Source organism: Pelodiscus sinensis, chromosome 3 (assembly GCF_049634645.1).
Source record: "Pelodiscus sinensis isolate JC-2024 chromosome 3, ASM4963464v1, whole genome shotgun sequence".
Classification (NCBI taxonomy): domain Eukaryota; kingdom Metazoa; phylum Chordata; order Testudines; family Trionychidae; genus Pelodiscus; species Pelodiscus sinensis.
The window spans coordinates 965879-985809 of NC_134713.1; the positions used below are offsets into that span (position 1 = coordinate 965879).

Below are 19931 nucleotides of genomic sequence, written 5' to 3' on the forward strand. Positions count from 1 at the left end.
AGCAGCTCATCCCTGTCAGCGTTACAGTTTGAAGCTAGCTCCAGACTCGAGAAGATATCCCTGCGTTGGCTACATGAGGGTCACATTTCAAAGTGGCGTTTTTTCCAGCCATGTAAATCAGAGGCGGATGTTTGCTTTGAATTAAAACTTTGATTCTAGAACAGATTATGAAGCAAACCCCAGAACCGTGTTGGGAGCAGCACTAATCCATTTGGCAGGTCTTGAGTGCATTGCTGTGCAGCTACCTATTCTCTCAGCAGGGTGCCTGTTGGAAGGGAAGAATGACTGTCTGGTCCACAGCCAAAGGAGGGAGGATCCCCTACCAGGGGAGAAGAGCCACCTCTGAACCATGTGGACTGTGCCGGGCAAAGAGAAGAGCAGAAGCATATTGGTACAAATGCCATTCTCCCCTCTCGCCATAGGGGGGTGCCCTATGCATTGATCAGCTGGGTGGAGGGTAGAGACGCCAGCCTCAGGCACAGCTCTGCACCTCCCACCCATGCGGCTTTTCCTTCAGCCAGGGATTACCTGATGGTATTTCTAGAGCCGTGGGGTGATGCAGATACAGCTCAACAGGGTGACAAATTGAGATGGAGCATAAACGGTGCCGAGGGCTCGTGCCTACCCAGTGCCAGGGGAGAATTTCAAGGGGCAGGATCCGCTGCCCTCGCAGCCACAGCCTTCTTCGCAGCAGGGAACTGCCTGCAACCAGACTGTGAGGTTTACACGTTCACTGGCAGCAGTGGCTGGTCAGGGGCATGTTATTGTAGCGAAACCAGCTCAGGCCCCTGTTCCATTCACTACCAGGGTGGTTGGCCACTGCTCAGAAAGCAGGTGTAGGTGGGTTGGATTTAGTGCAGCTTACACAGATCTGGCTGTAGTGGAGGTGCACAAAGCAGCCAGCTCCACTCCTGGTGTAACTCCACTCACACCAGTCAGTCACTGGGTGCCATTGTCCTTCAACACCCAAAGCAAAGACCAGCAAGAGGAGTGAGACCATTCAGAGAACCCTCCTGTGTTGCGCTTAAAAGAAGCAGCCGGGATCTTTTAAGGGGCATAAGGCAACACGCCACATTTATTGAGCATACATAGATCAATCAATACTTCATCATATGCATATGATACACTATACTCATGCACTCACACACATACACACAAGCACACTCTGTCGGGTTGCTACCAATAGTTGCTCCCCCTATCTGCACTGCCTAAGTGGGGGAAGGGCGGAGCCGGGTTTCTGCTGATCCGGGTCGATACTCCCATGTTGACAAGATGAAAAACTGGGGTCCCCCTGCAAGATGCCTCCCATGCAGCGAGATGCTTGTGACACCTGTTTTAATGCTGCTTCAAAGAGGGTCCTTCAGGCACCTGCTGCTTGGCTCCCAAGGTGTCTCTGTGTCCAATCTTCTTTTCAATGAGCTCACTTCACACGTCTTGTTGTCTTTGGATCTAGCTCCCAGCCCTCTCCACGTTTGCAGTGTTTTGCCAGTACCTGATTTTCTCTGTATGTTGAAGAAGTAGTCCCTCCCTTTCTCACACAATGTCATAAATATTTTAACACTTCTTGAAATTGTTGCTACCAAATAAGACTCGCTGCATTTGAATTCATTTCTGGGAGTGGCTTCTCCAAGTGGAAAAAAGCATGATGGAAATGGTGAATTGTATTGTTAATAAGAAAGAGAATGGCACAAGATTACTTTTTATAGTGCTTCTCTTTGCAAGAGTCCTTGAAATATAAAATATTTTGGGAAGTTTGGGAAGAATTTCTCCCTCAAGTCCTACAAGAAATATTGTTTTTTTTAAAGTAAAATATGACAAACATTTCACACACACTTCACTTTAATTTTGATTGAAAAAGTTCCTTCCTAAAGTTATTCAAACAGTACGGATTGCAGTCTTTCTTTCATACTCATTTAAAAACAAAAATTTGTGTCAGCCAATAGATTTTTATCATCAAAAATTAAGCCTAATATATCCTTGGCCACATCATTCTTGTCTAAATTTTCCCATTCTGTTGGGATTGCCCCCTTGCCTTCAAATTTGCCAGCATAGGTATTTTCTAAGTCAGATCTGAAATGACTGACAAACCATTTCCAATAAGACAGTTCTGAGGTATCTGGTTTGATGTTCCAATTTGCAAAGTCAGGTCCTATATCTCGATAATTTTTGAATGGAATTGTTTTTTCACCAAGGACTATTTTGGAGTCACTTCCTGCAAGACTGGAGCAAATGTCAGTGACTAGATGATTTGTTCCTTTCCACTGGATGCCAGTCACGGCCTGGGGATGATGGAAATCAATGCTGTGGTCTCCATCGTGACCAGGAATTGTGTTTGTGCAGACAGCCTTGCAAAAGGGACATTGCTTCAAACACCCACGGAACTGCTCAAATAGGATTTCATGAGGTTTTGAGGGAAATGGGTCCAAATCAATCTCAGAGAATGTTTGTTTCAGCTGTTCTAAGACAGGAATCAGTGACTCACTCACCACTTCTTTCAGAAATTGTATGTCCGTTATCTCTTGATGTTCGATGCTTTGCAGACTGCTTCTGGGAAGGCACAAATCATCTCCAAGCCTGGTACAAAATTCATCCAACCACAAGGCTACATTGCCATGTTTGTCTTTAACAACTTTTGTTGATTCATGAACTGCTGAAAGAACGAGAGCTTGGAAAGAATCAAGATTTGAATTTAAGAATTTTTTCAATTTTGGATTTTTTTTATCAAAGCAATATCTATCAACAGCTCGTCTGATAAAATCCTGCATATAGTAATGTGGGTTGTAAATGTACTCTTGGTATCTTTCAAACTGCTGTTGAACTAAAAGATAAAGTAGCATGAACATTTCCAGTTTGCTCCTATTGCCATTGAAGACTGGATGGTTCGATTTCATCTCATTTGCAATGTCAATGGCAGTCTTGTCGTACACTGCGTCATGGATAGCACATTTCAGATTACTGCATAAAATATCTGCAAAAGTTGCAGTGGATGTTGCTCCTTGGCAGGCAATTTTGAAAGAGCTAAAGAACTCCTCTCTCTTACTTTCAAGATATCTGGCTGGATTATTTGACTCCTGGAATGCTTTGAGTGTTTCGCTAAACTTTCTTGAGGCCATTTGGCAAAAATATAGAGATATATCCACTTTGTATGAAGGTGTTAATGTAAAATGTACTTTCTTTGGATCAGATTCTATCTTCTTGCTTATTAAGTCCACTATTTCATGAAAGTAACTGGAGCTGTAATTCATTATCTCTCTTGCTTTGGTCTCAATGTGTTCACAGATATGCTCCTTTAGTGAGTCCGTCATTTTCTGAACATCACTTTTATCAGTCTTCTTCAGACGATTCCGTGATTTCTTCCCATGCTCAGAAAAGTCCACAGGAAAATCAGTCCATTCAGAGGATGCTCTAATCCTGTTCTGTATATCTTTTTCTGATGGAAAATGACCCAGAAGGAAAGTTTCCATGTCAAGATGGATATTGGGCTCATCCACACGATGGGCAGCAGAGGACACGTCAGTAATCCAGTCGTTCCACATAAGTATAAACTGAGTTCTAAGATTACTTTCACTCAATTCCTTATCTCTGAAATCTCGGGCCAACTCTTTGCTTTTTCTTAGCAACTCATCTTTATAGGTTGATTTCTTTTGTTCAAAACTGTTTTGACGATTCTTCAGATCAATCTGTTCTTGGCCTTTTCTACAGATGCTGTCAATCAGATCTTGTCTGAAAAAGTTCATTCTACTTTTAATATTTGCTTTCCACTGAATCAGTATGTCACAGTACTTATCCTCACTAAAATAACTTTCTAGATCCTTTTCAGTAGCATCATATTTTTCTTGAACTCTTTTCTCAATATCTGCTCTATCTATTTTGGCGATTATTCCATTCTGAATTTGGATGTTCAGCTTGTTCTGCAGACCAAGCATGAAACGTCTCAGTTCCCAGGTCCATTTGCTGTAGTTGTTTTCCAGTCTGGTGTACACTTCAATCTCCAGAGTATTTTTAAAACTGAATACAAAGTTCTCATTTAACAAAGCCGCCCACAGGTCTTGAGTACGCGTTTTTAAGTCCGACAGACTTAGAAATCTATGTTCAGATTTTTCCTTGGCAGTCATGAGAATCTGGCGCTTTAGTTCCTGCACACTTTGGCTGTAGCTGGGGTTGGGAGGTGCCATGGGTGGGTCCCCTTCCCAGAGGTGAGGAAAATAATGGATGTGAGTGTTCACATCAAATCGGATAACGTCACTAAAGCAGGTTACATCACAGGATTCTTGCTGGGCTGCAGTAACGGCCATTTCATCTAACTTTTCCTGAAGGCATCTTCGTCCTCCCATATTCTGTTCTTTTGCGGTTATGTCACCAACATTCTGGTGCACGAACAAGCAGCTTGGGGAGAGCTTGACTTGCTTCATCCTCAGAAATGCCTGGACAGCGATCTGCAGGATATCTTGCATTTCTGAAGGGTTCTCGCCAAAGATATTGATCAGAGTCATGTTGCCCAGACCAATGACAAAAGTGGCTAGCTCATTGTCATGACTGAGTGCTGATCTGTTTTCTAGCTCTATGGCCCGAAGTCCTTCAGTGTCAATAACCACCACAAAGTCAAAGTTCAGCTCTTCTCTGAGTTCATCATCCACCTTAACTAGCTGCATGAAGGCTCCCCTGGTGCACTTCCCTGCACTGACTTTAAACTGGAGGCCAAACATGGCGTTCAGGAGGGTTGATTTCCCAGTGCTTTGGATGCCAAGCACAGAAAGAACAAACACCTTTTTGTCTCCGAGCTTCTCAATTAACTTGTCAAAGATGGCTCCGATCCATTTCAATGGCACATAAGAAGTGTCACCATCCAGCAGCTCGATAGGATACCCTGAAACCATCAAATCAGCTACAACCTGCGGCAGTTTAAGATGGCATACATCCTGTCCAGGTAGTGCATCCAGAGCTTCATAAATCTGACCCACCTCTCTCAAAAGATGCTCAAGACCAAAAGTAGATTCATTTATTTTACGTGATAATTCTTCTAATTGTTTTTGCAAGTCATTATTTTTTCTTCTTTGGTCTTGTGACCACAACTCATGGTATTTTTCATGAAGCTCTGGAAGACGATCAGAAGACAGATCAGCTATAAATATTTGCAGCCACTGTAAAAAGTAAACTTTAGTTTTGTGGGAAGATAAATTGAGAGTTGAAAGCACTGATCTCATTAGTTCCTTCAGGGGAAATGCTTTCTGTAACTGATCCTTTCGTATTGCATGCTTTTCTGATTTTATTTGGCTTAGCTGCTGTTCTATGCTCATGCTCCCATTGTCCTGCAAATAGCCATGCTTTTTATCCATCTTACACCACTCATGCCACAATTTTCCTTGGAGAGGTAATAATTCCTCCTTAACATCTAAAATACCTTTCTGTTTCAGATAACCTGTCACTGTTTGTGCCAGTTCTTTGCCGTCCTTGCATTCTCTTTTGTCTTCATCAATGTGGAATCCATGCTCTCGTGCAATGTTTGCACATTTACCAAGGCTACAAGAAATATTCGAAATTTCCATGGCACTTTTAATAGCAGTGGTCAGTGCATCCATTAATCGTGCCTCATTCTGGTTCTTTACAGCTATTTTTACTCGATTTCTAGTCTTGTTAACTGGTGTTCGCTCTTTGTCAGTACAGAGAAAGATGAGAGGTTTGGGAGATTTTACGAGGTCTTTTAAAACCTTCTTGCCCTTTTCATTTCGATCATCCTCTGACAAGAGAACCACGCTGACAGAGGCTATTTCCTGTAAAAATGTGACTTGTCGCTCATGTTCTCTTGCATCTCCATGAAGATTGGTGAACGCGATGCAGTTCTCAAAACTGTCATCATCCTTTCCACCTGGACAGTACCAGGTGATCTCTACAACACCTTCCATCAAGAGGCAGTTTTTAATACTGCCTCTACAGTGACGATGGAAAAAAATATTATGTTTTTGCTTACTCAGCAGTGTATTTAAGAGCTGAGATTTAGAAAAAGATGACGCACCAAATCTTATGAAGGACACCAGTGGTATATCTGCCTGATATATCAATTTATCTTCACATTTCCTAATTCCAGAGTTGCTTTGTGATTCCTGAGGACTCTGCCATTTCTTGTTAACTTGGCAAAAGGACCAAAGAGGAAGTTCTATTTGTGGAGAATGTGGATCTGGCACCAAAAGTGGGAGAGCAAATTGACATAAAGCGAGCTTTGTTGAAATATATTGCCTCATGAAATCATCTGCACAGAGAAAAATTGCCATCTGGACATCCATAGGGTGCACCTGATCCCCATTACTTTCAGCAATTTCATTAGATTCATCATCATCATTAAAAAATCCATCTAGATCATCTAAGGGTTCGTTCACATCATCACTGGTATTCGGTGTCTTGGCCATGTCTTGTTCTGTTTTACTGTCATTCTTGCATATGTAACTTCTTGCCCGATAGTCCAGCATCAGCAGCTTATCCAAAATATAAAATGGCAGCTCACTTTCATTGCTGGGGTAGCGGTCATGTAAAGATGTTTTGCGAATTTTCTGGAAGTCTGCCATCCCCATTTTATTTGGATAGTAACTTTCAAGATTAAGTTGCTTGATTAATTTTTGAAATCCTGCAGTTTGAGGAAATTCCTTTGTCTTAGTGCCTGTGGATTGTACTTCGTCACTGGTTGACACTGCTGAATTTACCAGCTTACTCTCTTGAAAAACATTTTCTAGTTCTTTTTTAATATATTCCTTCTGCTGATCATCATTTGTGGCTTCAAATGTTCCATTTACAAGGGATTTCAAATCTCTTTCCAGTGCTTTCCAATCAGTGAGCTTTTTGTGCTTTTTAAGGACAAAAGTAACTTCCTCTGACAGCAAGTTGCCCATGTGATCTTTAATAAAATTCAAACGTTTCCTCTTCTCTTTGGGGGCCATCACTTGATTTTTAGCTGCTGACGTTAGACCTGTCAGCAGCAAGAAAGCCTGAGCTCTGGAAACACCCTGATCCCTTAGGGTCAAATATGTCCCATATGCTGTTTGCATTTCTTTTATCAGGAAGTTAATTTCTGAGCATCTGAGGAGATACTGAAAAGTGTGACTGTCCACACGGTAGCCTGCGCTGGCTACAATTGAGAGTAGTAACAGTTCTATGTCGGTCTCGGCTCTCTGTCTTAGAGCCTGCAGTAATGAATAGATGGATAAGCTGAGAGTCAGAGTAGCTTTTCTCTTTGTTTCATGCTCTGCTGCTGGAGAATTCAAAGAGATACTGGTAACATCCCTGATGTCACTTTCCATTTGCTGTAAAACTTGAGTGAAATCTGTAAGCTCAGAGCTGGGGCTGGAGCTCTGATCTGCTTGTTCTGCTGCTGACGGGAAAATCCATTGCATAACGAAAGAAGATTTGGGGAAATTCTGAACGGAATAGATGTAAGGATCCAGAAGGCAGTACAGCACAGATCTGATGTACCTCTCATTTGGGACAGGTGACTCTCTGCACCGTGAAACTGTCTGTTCCAGGAAATCTTGAAGCCCCTTGTCTGAGAGGCAAATGTCGATCCACATACTCGGGCTTCTTGTCTTTTCATTCAGCTTCTCTTTGAACTTGAGCAGCGTCACCAGCTGCCCTTCATCCCCTGTGACTGCCCAGGTCTTCATTTCCTCTAGGAAGGATCTGGCCTCTTCCACTGCACTGACGGTTCCCTCCCCAGCCAATGGGCTGGCACTTAGGTTTGTTAGGCCTTCATAGGCCCTTGTGAGGCTGCTGCCCATTTGATAAACATCTTTAAAATCTTGTCTGTGATTGGCCAGGATTATGTCCCACACTGGAGTCAGCTGAGAGCCTCTGTCAATCACAGACCAGGTTTTGTTACTGGCCAGCAGCCCAGATTTCCATGCCTCAAGTGACTCCACTCCAGGGGGGCCGCCCGTCTTGGTCACACGCAGCTGAATCTCTCTTTGATGTTGTTTTCTGTTTGTGCCCTGAAATGATTCTTCAGAGTCTGACTTGGATGCAGTGACACCGGCTGCGATGCCCCTGTCAAAGCTGCTGTACCGAGCCCCGATGTAAGAGCTCAGCGCGTCAGATGCTCGTTTCTTTACCTTGTCCAGCTGCTCTGCCCAGAATCCCTGCGATGCTGCTTTCCACCAGAATATCCCGCCTAGGTGAAGCGGGCCCTGGTTCACGTGAGACCCGAATCGCTTGAAGAAATTCCCGGCCCGGCTCTTCAGCAGGGGGAGCTTGTCGGGCTCTGGGGTGAGACTCAAAAGCTGCTCGATCTCTTTTAACTCCTGCAGCGCGGCGCTGGACAGTTGGAGCCGGTGCTTGGGGAAGTAGCAGGAGGCCAGGGGGATGTAGCTGTACTTGGTGGTGCAGGGGTAGGTGCGCTCAGAGCGGGACCTGTGGGTGTCTTCCGACTCTGAAGAGCTGCTGTAGTTGGTGCTGGTTTCCACACTAACCCCCCCAAACCCAGCCTTGGCTGCGAGGCTCAGGCTGTAGCCCAGCGTTTCCATGGTCCGTGTGAACGTGGACTCTGCTGTGGCCGATGAAAACTCCTTCATCTCAGACAAGGGCCCTTGCTGTGGGCCAAAGAGCTCCAACCCGTCTGGGAGCTCCAGGAGCTGCTCGCGCTTCTCCACCATCCTTGCAAGCTGGTTGGTTTTGTAAATGCCCTGCAGGGCCAGCCCCCCCGACGCCCGTCTCACAACTTCCCTGTCAGGGAGAGTCTCGCTCTGGGACATCGACTGCTCGAAGAGGTCTAACTGCTTGTGCGCATTCTCCACCACCTCTCGCAGCGACTTCTGAGATGGAGCCCAATACTGGGGGGCTACGTCCATCGCTTGCTGCAGCTCCTCCTCTTTCTTCTTCACAGCTTTCTCCTGCATCAGTTTTATCTCCTGCAGTGTCAGCTTTCTCAGCTCCTGGCTCTTCAGCATCTCCATGTGCTCCCCCTTCTGCTGCTGCATTGTTGCCTTGCTGTCTGTACTGCAGAGTTCTTGGAGCGCCTGCTTTTCCCACGCGTGTCGTATGTCACGTTCTAACTTCACGCAGTCTTCAGACCGCAGGTGTTTCAAGGCTTGGGCAGAGGTAACGCCCAGCTGTGTGTGCAGTTTAGGCAGCCAGTACTCTGCACTCAGACCCACGGCTTCCAGTCGCTTGGCTAGATCGTCCTTTGCAGCATCTCCCTCCGCGGAATGCCTGGGGCTTTCCTCTCCCATAGACACAGCTGTGAAATGGAGCAGACAAACAATATCAGGACTTTCATGAAGATGTCCCACCTTCCTGCCTCTGCATTCCAGCATTATGTATGTAATATACAGTGTATATATATGTGATACACTGAGGCACCTAGCTACAGCCAGGGTGGATAAGAAATTATGATTTTAATTACATTTTACAAAATTAAGGACTTTTTAAAACTAAGTGCATTTGAAATTATTACAGAACGTATTAATGCCTAATCTTAGTGCAAGTTATGAAAATCATTTAAATTAATTAATATTATGCTGCATGTTTGCTGCCTAGTTTTTCATAGCACCTGGAATCAGTTTAGTACATTTTCATTAAAATTCAGTTTGACGTAAAAAAACTAAAGCATCTCAGAAATAAGAAATGCATCATTCACTGTTTTTCTAATATAACGAAGAAATGTGAAAATTAAGAATCCAGATAAATGTATATTTGCTATATAACTGCTAAAATAACTTGTATAAAAACACGAGTGGCCAGATGGGGTCAGACCAAGGGTCCATCTTTCCCAGGGTCCTGTCTCCCCACCGTGGCCAATGCCAGGTGCCCCAGATGGAGGGAACAGAACAGTGATCCCTCCCCTGTTGCCCATTCCCAGCCTCTGCCAACCAGAGAAGCGCCTGTTCCTCCAAACCCCTCCGTCAAGGGGTGTGACCTGGGGGACGACTGGTGCAGGACCCAGTGCTGGCAGCAGGGGTCGCCCCCTGCACTCACCAGGGGTGGCAGCGGGAAGCAGAGAAATCTGTCGCCATTCTGCTCTGCTCCCCCAGCTCCCAGGCATGTTTCTCTGCTTCCTGTTACCTGGGAGTGTGGGGGATGGGTCTGCCCCTTCGTGCATCCCTGACTGGCCTGAGGGATCTGTTGCTGTTCAAAGCTCAATAAACCCTCCTGGTCTGTGCTGGCTGATAGTGGCTCAGGTCTAAAGAACAAGGGGGCGCTGTTTCCTCTGGGAGGGGAGGCCCCGGGCGTCCAGAGGAAGGGGACCCTCCGAAGGGGCTCATAGTGGAGACAGGCGGCTGAAGGTCCTGAGATGCACCCTGCTGGAGGCGGAGGGGCAGACCCCCCAGGTGAGAGGGGCCCCCCAAGAGAGGGTTGCCGCACTGGAGTGGACTCCCTGAGAAGGGGGTGTCTCACTGCCATTGGAGTGGAGTGGGCTTGCCAAGAAGGGGAAGCCACACAGGATGGGACGGGGGGAGGGGGGGTCTGCCCAGGAGCTGAGGGGCCAAGTGTGGGTGTGACGTAGTGTGGGTACCTTGATGGTTGCTAGGCTTGGGCTGTGGGTGACCCCCACTGGTTACTGTCTGTACCACAGACCAGCTGGGTAGCTGATGGGACAGGGAGGTAACCTGTTTGACCAGTTACCTCCCACGGAGAGGAACAAAGGAAGGTGGAATGCTGCCCCTGGCTGGGGGCAGGGCTGGAAGGGCCGGTCTTTAGTTTCGGTCTGGGAAGCAGGAGAGAAGGAGCTAGGGAGGGGGCTGGGATTGTAGGGCCCAGCCACCCCCCATCTCAAGGGGGGCACTGAGGCCTCCTAGCCCAAGTTCCTGTAACCAGATTACATCTGTGCTGTGCTGTATCCTGGAGAAGCAATAAACTCCCTCTAGTCTACCGGCTGGTGGAGTCTGTTCGTGCCACTCCGGGGGTGCAGGAGGCGGGGACCACGACGTGCCACCACAGTGGGCACCACCTGTGAGCCGTGACAGCAGGTGATTAAGAATAACAAAAAGCTGGGCATTCTATTCATTGAAGGGTCATTAGATCATCATCAAAACATTTCTGCGACCTCCACTTAAAAGTTGGGGGGGGGAGGGAGAGTAGGTATGAGTGTTCTGCTGCACAGATCTGCATTTGGATCACTGCTGTTAAACTTCTCAAAAATGTTCTTGAAAAGGGGGTGAATGGGGACTAATCCAAAGCTGACTGCTGAGCGCTACAAAGGGATCTCACAAAACTGGGGGACTGAGCAACACAAAGGCAGATGGAATTCAGTGTTGACAAGTGCAAAATAATGCACAAGGGAAAATATAATCCCGACTATCCATACAAAAATGATGGGGTCTCAAATAACCGTTACCACTCAGGAAAGAAATCTGGGAATCCTTGTGGCTAGTTCCCTGAAAACATCTGCTGAATGAGTAGCATCAGTCTAAAACCAAAAAAGCTAACTGAATATTGGGAAGAATTCGGAAAGGAATAGATAATAAGACAAAATACCATATTGCCTCTGTCTGAAGTCAGTGTACGCCCACATCTTGAATGCAGATCTGGTCACCACTTCTAAAAATGATCTACTAGATTTGGAAAGGGTACAGAAAAGGCAACAGAAAGGAGGAGGGGCAAGGAATAGCTTCCATATGAGGAGAGATTAATAAGACTGGGACTTTTCAGCTTGGAAAAAAATGACTAAAGGGCAGGGGATACGTTAGGGCTATGTCTACACTGGCATGAATTTCCAAAAATGCTTTTAACGGAAAAGTTTTCCGTTAAAAGCATTTTCGGAAAAGCGCATCTAGATTGGCAGGATGCTTTTCCGCAAAAGCACTTTTTGCGGAAAAGTGTCCGTGATTAATCTAGACGCGGTTTTCCGCAAAAAAGCCCCGATCGCCTTTTTCACGATCGGGGCTTTTTTGCAGAAAACAATACTATGCTGCTAAACTGGCCCTTTTGCGCAAAAGTCTTTTGGAAAAAGACTTTTGCCCGAACAAGAGCATAGTATTTCCGGAAAAGCACTGATGATTTTACATGAGATCGTCAGTGCTTTTGCGGAAATTCAAGCAGCCAGTGTAGACAGCTGGCAAGCTTTGCCGCAAAAGCAGATGATTTTGCGAAAAAACTTGCCAGTCTAGATACAGCCTAGAGGTCTAGGAAATCAAGGATGGCATGGAGAAATAGAACAAGGAAATGGTATTGATTCCTTCACTAATATAACACAAGAAACTGACCCAATTTAATTTATAGGAAACAGATTTAAAACCAACAAAATAGGTGACAGGGGAAGGAGCATGATGATTGTCTCTTCTCTTTATTCCTTCTGAAGCACCTGGCATAGGCCACTGTTGGAAGACAGGATATGGGGCTGGAAGGATCATTGGTCTGACCCAGTCTGGTCATTCTGATGGTCTTATATAGAGCTGAAATGTATCTGCTCCTTGGTGTCACCCATGAGATCCCCCTCCGCTTTAATAGCTAAGACAGAGCCCAGGAGTCCTGATTCTCTCTCTCTCTCTCTCTCTCTCCCCTCCCAGAGTTGGTAACGAAGTAAGAATAGACATTAAAATGTTATGGCTAACCAGCGTCCCTTCAGTGACCTACCACAAGATGTCAGAATGTGCTAGTATTAGAGCTGAGTGGCTCCAAAATTTATTTAAGTTTCTTAAATTGAAACTATAGTAAAGAATAAAATTGTCAGACACATGGATGAATATAATTTTTGGGGGAAAGTCAACATGGTTTTTCTAAGGGCAATCCTGCCTTACTAATCTTCTGGAGTTCTCTGAGGGGGTCAACAAACATGTGAACAAGGGGGATCCAGTGGCTAGAGTCCACTTAGATTTCCAGAAAGCCTTTGACAAGGTCCCTCACCAAAGGCTCTTAAGCAAAGTAAGTCGTCATGGGATAAGAGGGAAGGTCCTTTCATGGATTGAGAACTGGTTAAAAGACAGGAAACCAAGGGTAAGAATAAACGGTAAATTTTCAAAGTGGAGAGAGGTAACTGGTGGGGTCCCTCAAGGATCTGTCCTAGGACAAATCTTATTCACGTTATTTATAAAATATCTAGAGAAAGGGGTAAACAGTGAGGTGGCAAAATCTGCAGATGATACCAAACTGCTCAAGATAGTTGAGACCAAAGCAGACTGTGAAGAACTTCAAAAAGATCTCCCCAAATTCAGTGACTGGGCAACCAAATGAAATATGAAATTTAATGTTGATAAATGTAAAAAATTGGAAAAAAATAATCCCAACTATACATACAATATGAAGGGGACTAATTTGGCTACAACTACTGAAGAGAAAGGTCTTGGAGTCATTGTGGATCGTTCTCTGAAGACGTCCACGCAGTGGGCAGCGGCAGTCAAAACAGCAAACAGGATGTTAGGAATCATTAAAAAAGGGATAGAGAATAAGACAGAGAATATCTTTTTGCCTCTATATAAAGCCATGCGACACTCACATCTTGAATATTGCGAACTGATGTAGTCACCTCATCTCAGAAAAGATCTCTTGGCATTGGAAAAGGTTCAGAAAAGGGCAACAAACATGATGAGGGGTTTGGAACAGGTCCCATATGAAGAGAGATTAAAGAGACGGGGACTTTTCAGCTTAGAAAAGAGGAGACTGAGGGGGGATATGATAGAGGTCAATAAAACCATGACTGGTGTGGAAAAAGTGAATAAGGAAAAATGATTTACTTATTCCCACAATATGACTACGTCTAGATTGGCATGATTTTCCGGAAATGCTTTTAACGGAAAAGTTTTCAATTAAAAGCATTTGCAGAACAGAGCATCTAGAGTGGCACGGATGCTTTTCCACAAAAGCACTTTTTGTGGAAAAGCGTCCATGCCAATCTAGACACGCTTTTCTGCAAAAAAGCCCCGATCGTCATTTTAGCGAAAAACAAATCTGAGCTGTCTACACTGGCCCTTTCGAGCAAAAGTTTTGTGCAAAAGGACTTTTTCCCGAACGGGAGCAGCATAGTATTTCCGCAAGAACACTGACAATCTTACATGAGATCGTCAGTGCTTTTGCGGAAATTCAAGCGGCCAGTGTAGACAGCTGGCAAGTTTTGACAGAAAACCGGCTGATTTTCCAGAAAAACTGGCAAGTCTAGACACAGTCTATAAGTACTAGGGGTCACCAAATGAAAGTAATAGGTAGCAAGTTTAAAACAAATGAAGTTTTTCTTCACTCAGCACACAGTCAACCTGTGGAACTCCTTGCAAGAGGATGTGGTGAAGGCTAGAACTTTAAAGGGGTTCAAAAAAGAGCTGGATAGATTTCTGGAGGTTAGGTCCATCAATAGCTACTAGCCAGGATGGGTAGCAATGGTGTCCCTATTCTCTGTTTTTCTGGAGGTGGGTGACAGGAGGGATCACATGAGGATTAGCTGTTGTGATCCCTCCCTCTGAGACATCAGGTATTGGCCACTGTGGGCAGACAGAATACTGGGCTGGATGGACCTTTGGTCTGACCAGTATGGCTGCTCTTATGTTCTTACATTCTTTCTTTTATAGAGGAATTATATTCAGTGCTTCTGCCAGCTAATTGTTATGTTAACGTCCAAAGAAGAATTTACCAGTGTCTTTTATCCAATTATCAGTCAATGAGAGGACCTTTCCACTTATCTCATGACAACTTACTTTACTTAGAAGTCTTTGCTGAGGGATCTTGTCAAAGGTTTTCTGGAAATCTAAGTACACTATATCCACTGGATCACCCTTGTCCACATGTTTGTTGACCCCCTCAAACAACTCTAGTAGATTAGCGAGGCATGATTTCCCTTTACAGAAACCATGTTGACTTTTCCCCAACAAATTATGTTCATCTATGTCTGAAAATTGTATTCTCTACTATTGTTTCAACTAGTTTGCCCGGAACTGACGTTAGACTTACTTGTCTGTAATTGCCAGGATCACCTATAGAACCCTTTCTAAATATTGGCATCATATTAGCTTCTGTACCGAATCACTGGAAGATAGCTAATTTAAACAATAGGTTACAAACCACAGTTGTTAGTTCCACAATTTCCCATTTGAGTTCTTTCACAACTCTTGGGTAAATGTCATCTGGTCCCGGTGACTTGTTCAGTTTATTGTTTTGTTACGAGACCTCCTCTAATGAGACCTCAATCTGGGACAATTCCTCAGATTTGTCACCTAAAAAGAATGGCTCAGGTCTGGGAATCTTCCCAATACCCTAAGCAGTGAAGACTGAAGGAAATAATTCATTTACCTTCTCCGCAATGACTTTATCATCTTTGAGGGCTCCTTTAGCATCTCAGTCATCCATGGGCCCCACTGGCTGTTCAGCCAGCTTCCTGCTTCTGATGTGTTTAAAAACCATTTTGCTATTACTTTTTGAGGTTTTAGCTAGCTTTTCTTCAAACTTCTTTGGGCTTTTCTTATATGACTAGCCAATTAGCCCGCCCTAAGACGGGATTTTCAGGTCTCTCCTCCACATCCTATTCCATTTCTATTTTGCTCTTCTCTCCTGAGCCTCTCTCGCTCCATCTCTCTGGGTATGTCTACACTTGCAGCCTAATTCGAAATAGGGCTGCAAATGTAGGCATTCGAAATTGCAAATCAAGCCCGGGATCTAAATATCCTGTGCTTGATTTGCATCTTCCCGGCTGGGCGCCACTTTTTGAAATTGACAAGCCCAGAATAACTGCCCGCTCCTACATGCGGCAATGAAATGGGCGTTCGAAATAAAGACCTATTTCGAAATACCTGTTAAACCTCATTGCAGGAGGAATAATAGGTATTTCGAAATAGGCCTTTATGTTGAATGCCTGTTTCACTGCCACGTGTAGACACAGACAGTTTTTCCGAGCTTGTCAATTTCAAAAATTGGCACCCGGCCGGGAAGATGCAAATCAAGCGCGGGATATTTAAATCCTGGGCTTGATTTGCAATTTCAAATGCCTACATTTGCAGCCCTATTTCGAATTAGGCTGCAAAATACCCCCCCCCCCTCTCTCTCTTCCGCCTCCTGCCTCTTTCTCCATCTCTCTATTTCTTTTCTCCCACTCCTGCTTTCACACTCTCTTTCTCCTCCTGCCTCTCACTCTCTCTCCGCTCTCCTCTGAGCGGGTGCAGAAGTCAGCCCAGCATCATGGCGGGAAGCGAAGGGGGGCGGGGCGGTGACGTTCACAGCCAGGGAGCAGGGCCTGGCCATGTATGTCCCCGCCCTGCCCCCCTTTGCCTCCCGCCGTGACGCTGGGCCGACTTCTGGGACACTCAGCTGGGCTGCCTCTGGGGAGCCCAAATGGCTGCTTCTGCCACTTGCTCCCCCATGGTGACCCAGCTGAGCGCCCCAGAAGTTGGCCCAGCGCCACTGCGGGAGGTGAAGGGGGGTGGGGCAGTGACATGCGGCGTGACAGCGGCTCAAGGTCCTGGCCCCTGGTCGTGTATGTCACCGCCCTACCCCCCTTCCCCTCCTGCTGTGGCGCTGGGCCCAGAAGTCGGCCCAGCGCCACGGTGTGAGGCAACAGCGCCCCCCAGAGGTGACTTCCTAATGCTTCAGCATTAGGGAGTCACAGACATTGGGCTACTATATATATTTTTACACTTAATTTGACAGGTTTATGATCCTTTCAATTTTCCTCACTGAGATTTGACTTCCACTTTTTAAGGGACGTCTTTTTATCTCTCACTGCTGCTTTTACTTTGCTTGGTTGTTAAGCCACAGTGGCACTTTTGGGTTCTCTTACTATGTTTTTTAATTTGTGGTGTATATTGAAGTTGGGTCTCTATTATGGAGTCTTTGAAAAGTTTCCATGCACCTTGCTGAGATTTTACTTTTGTCACTGAACCTTTTCATTTCTGTTTAACTAACCTTGTGAGTTTTTGTGTAGTTCCCCTTTCTGAAATGAAATGCCACATTGTTGGGCTGCTGAAGTGTTTTTCCCTCCACAGGGATGTTATATTTTATTACATTATGGTCACAATTTCTAAGAGGTCCAGTTATAGTTAGCACTTGGACCTAATCCTGCGCTCCACTTAGGACTAAATCAAGAATAGCTTCTCCTCTTATAGATTCCAGACCCAGCTGCTCCAAGAAGCAGTCATTTAAGGTATCAAGAAATTTATCTCTACCTCCCGTCCTGAGGTGACGTGTACCCAGTCAATATGGGGATAGTTGACATCTCCCACTATTATTATAGTTTTTTATTTTGATAACCTCTCTAATCTCCCTTCGCATTTCATAGTCCCTATCCCTGTCCTGGTCATGTGGTCGATAATATCTCTACTGGTATATTCATGAGGCTGGGATACAAAGCCTACTTCCATGGAAACCAATGGCAAAGACCCTGCAGACTTGAACCCTGAGCTCCCAGATTAACAACCCCACCCTGCTCCAGAACCTGAGCCCCGTATTTATTCTCCATTCACAGGCTTGAACTAGGATTCCTCCATTATCTCCACTGCTCCTGTGGTTTCCCCCAGGGCCATAACAAGGGCGAGGCGAGTGAGGCACTTACCTCGGGCGCATAGCGGAGAGAACGTAGAAAAGAAAGCTACAACGCTGTCTTTGCTCATGCCTCGTGCCACGTCAGCACCTCTCCCGTGCCTTAGGTGCCAAATTAGCTTGTTAGGACTCTCCTCCTGTCCTCCCCCACACTCCAGAACTACTTCCTTCCCCTTAGCCCCTATAACCTGCTCTCAGCTCTGCCCCACGGCCCATACAGCTGCTGGACGTATTTACTGCCTGTCAGCCCAGGACCTCTCCCCTCAGCCCTGCCAGCCTGCCCCTGGCATCTTTCCCCAACACATTACTGCCCTCAGGCTGCTCCTGAACTCCACTACCCCACCCCCCCAACTCTCCCAGCCCGCCCCAGCATCCCTCCCTCTTCCTGAGCCGGCTCCTGGGCCCATACCCACTTTTGCTCCACTCTTCCTCACTGGGAGCCCTGACGTCTTCATTGCATCTCACTAGCCTTTGTTCTCAGGCCTAAACTGCAGCAGGAGGGTCCCAGGATCCCTCCCCGGCATCCAGTGTAACCCAGCAGAGCACGGGACAAACAGAGATCACACAGACATAGGCACAAGAAAACCCTCCCACCCAACCCCACGGGAAAATACCGGCTTCAGAAGACTGCTCCATCCTTCTCCAATGTTTTGCATCTCCCTCCTCCGTCCCCTGTTCCCACTGGCTTTCTGCAGCCTAGCCTGTTTACGTTCACTTTCATTCTGCCTGACGTGCCTTCCTCTGATCAGCTGGTTTCTGCTCTGGTGTTGTATAGAAACCAGCCACTCCCCACTGCACCCATTCTCCACAAAGGCGAAGGTTTCCTATAAGAAGTCAATTGTTTTCCAGTGCTGTCTGGAGATTTCAGTAGGGGTCATAGGAACGTAAGAGTGGCCAGACGGGGTCAGACCAAAGGTCCATCCAGCCCAGGGTCCTGTCTGCCCACAGTGGCCAATGCCAGGTGCCCCAGGAGGGAACATAACAGGGAATCCTCACGTGATCCCTCCACTGTCACCCATTCCCAGAGAAACAGAGGCTAGGAACACCATTCCTGCCCTTCCTGGCTAATAGCCATTGATGGACCTAACCTTCATGAAACTATCTAGATCTTTTTTGAACCTTGTTATAGTCCTAGTCTTCACCACATCCTCTGGCAAGGAGTTCCACAGATTGACTGTTCATTGCATGAAGAAGAACTTCCTTTTCTTTGTTTTAAACCTACTGCCTTTTCCTTTCATTTGGTGACCCCTAGTTCTTGTAGTATGGGAACAAGTAAATAACATTTCCTTATTTACTTTTTCCACGCCAGTCATGATTTTATAGACCTCTTTCCTATCACCCCTTAGTCTCCTCTTTTCTAAACTGAAATGTCTCCATCTTTTTAGTCTCACTTCATATGGGACCCATTTCAGGCCACTAATCATTTTTGTTGCCCTTTTCTAAACCGTTTCCAATGCCAATATATCTTTTTGAGATGAAGTGACCATATTTGCATGAAGTATTCAAGATGTGGGCGTACCATGGATTTATAGAGAGGCAATAAGATATTATCTGTCTTATTCTCTATCTCTTTCTTAATGATTTCTAACATTCTGTTAGAGTAACAGATTTATTGGAAGAAGTGGATCTTTGCCCACAAAAGTTTATGCTCCAATAAATCTGTTAGGATATGTCTACACTACAGCACTAATTCAAACTAACTTAATTCGAAATAGTTAATTCGAACTAAGCTAATTTGAACTAGTGCATCTAGACCTAAAAACTAATTTGAATTAGCATTTTGCTAATTCGAACTAGCATGTCCACAGTGAGTGGACCCTGAACCGAAGTCAAGGCTGGCCAGAAGCAGTGCAGGCAGGGCATCAGAGTAGGACTTAGAGCGTGGAGCTGCTGTCTCAGGCTAGCCGAGGGCTGTGCTTAAAGGGACCCGACCCCCACCCCGGACAGACAGTTCTCAGGGTTCCCCGCTTGCTAGTCTACCTCGATGAGGGAAAGCAAAGCAGTCCTGTCTTGGAGTGCCCTGAGTGCCCACACTCGGCACATCACAGCATTCGGCCATCAGCCCGGCTGCACTTGCCGCAGGCTGCCAACCGGGGGGGTCAAATGGGGGGCTGTCAGGATCCAGGAGGCCCTGCAGGAGAGCTTCCACCCCAAGGAGCCCGCAGACCCACCCCAGTCCTCCCCATCGGGGGCTCGTGCCCCATTCCTCCCTCACCTCCTTCCACTTACCCCTCCCTAGCCCCCCTTTCTGATGTAAAAAATAAAGGACACGTGTTCAAAAATAGAAACTCTCTTTATTTAACAAAACTGGGGTGGGGGAGTTCAACCTCTGGGGAGATTGGGGAAAGGAGGTGGGAGAGGGGAAGAGAGAGGGTGGGAGAGGGGAGATGGAAACCTGGGAGGAGGGAGCTGGAAGGGGGAAGCCAGGGTGTCGGGGACTCGAACCCGGACGGCCTCTGTTCGTTGTCTGACCGCAAAGAGACAGGCAACACCAGCAAGAT

At 45.9% G+C, this 19931-nt stretch overlaps 1 protein-coding gene across 1 annotated transcript; it reads right to left on the reverse strand.

Moving 5' to 3' along the window:
* Nucleotides 1-956: 956 nt before the first annotated feature.
* On the reverse strand, nt 957-18144 carry LOC102445042 (interferon-induced very large GTPase 1-like). Its single transcript, XM_075923207.1, has 2 exons — nt 18045-18144; nt 957-9217 (listed from the first exon to the last, which is right to left on the reverse strand). Exons 1-2 carry the CDS (start codon nt 18064-18066, stop codon nt 1914-1916), a joined length of 7326 nt encoding a protein of 2441 aa, XP_075779322.1. The 5' UTR covers nt 18067-18144; the 3' UTR covers nt 957-1913.
* Nucleotides 18145-19931: the final 1787 nt, after the last annotated feature.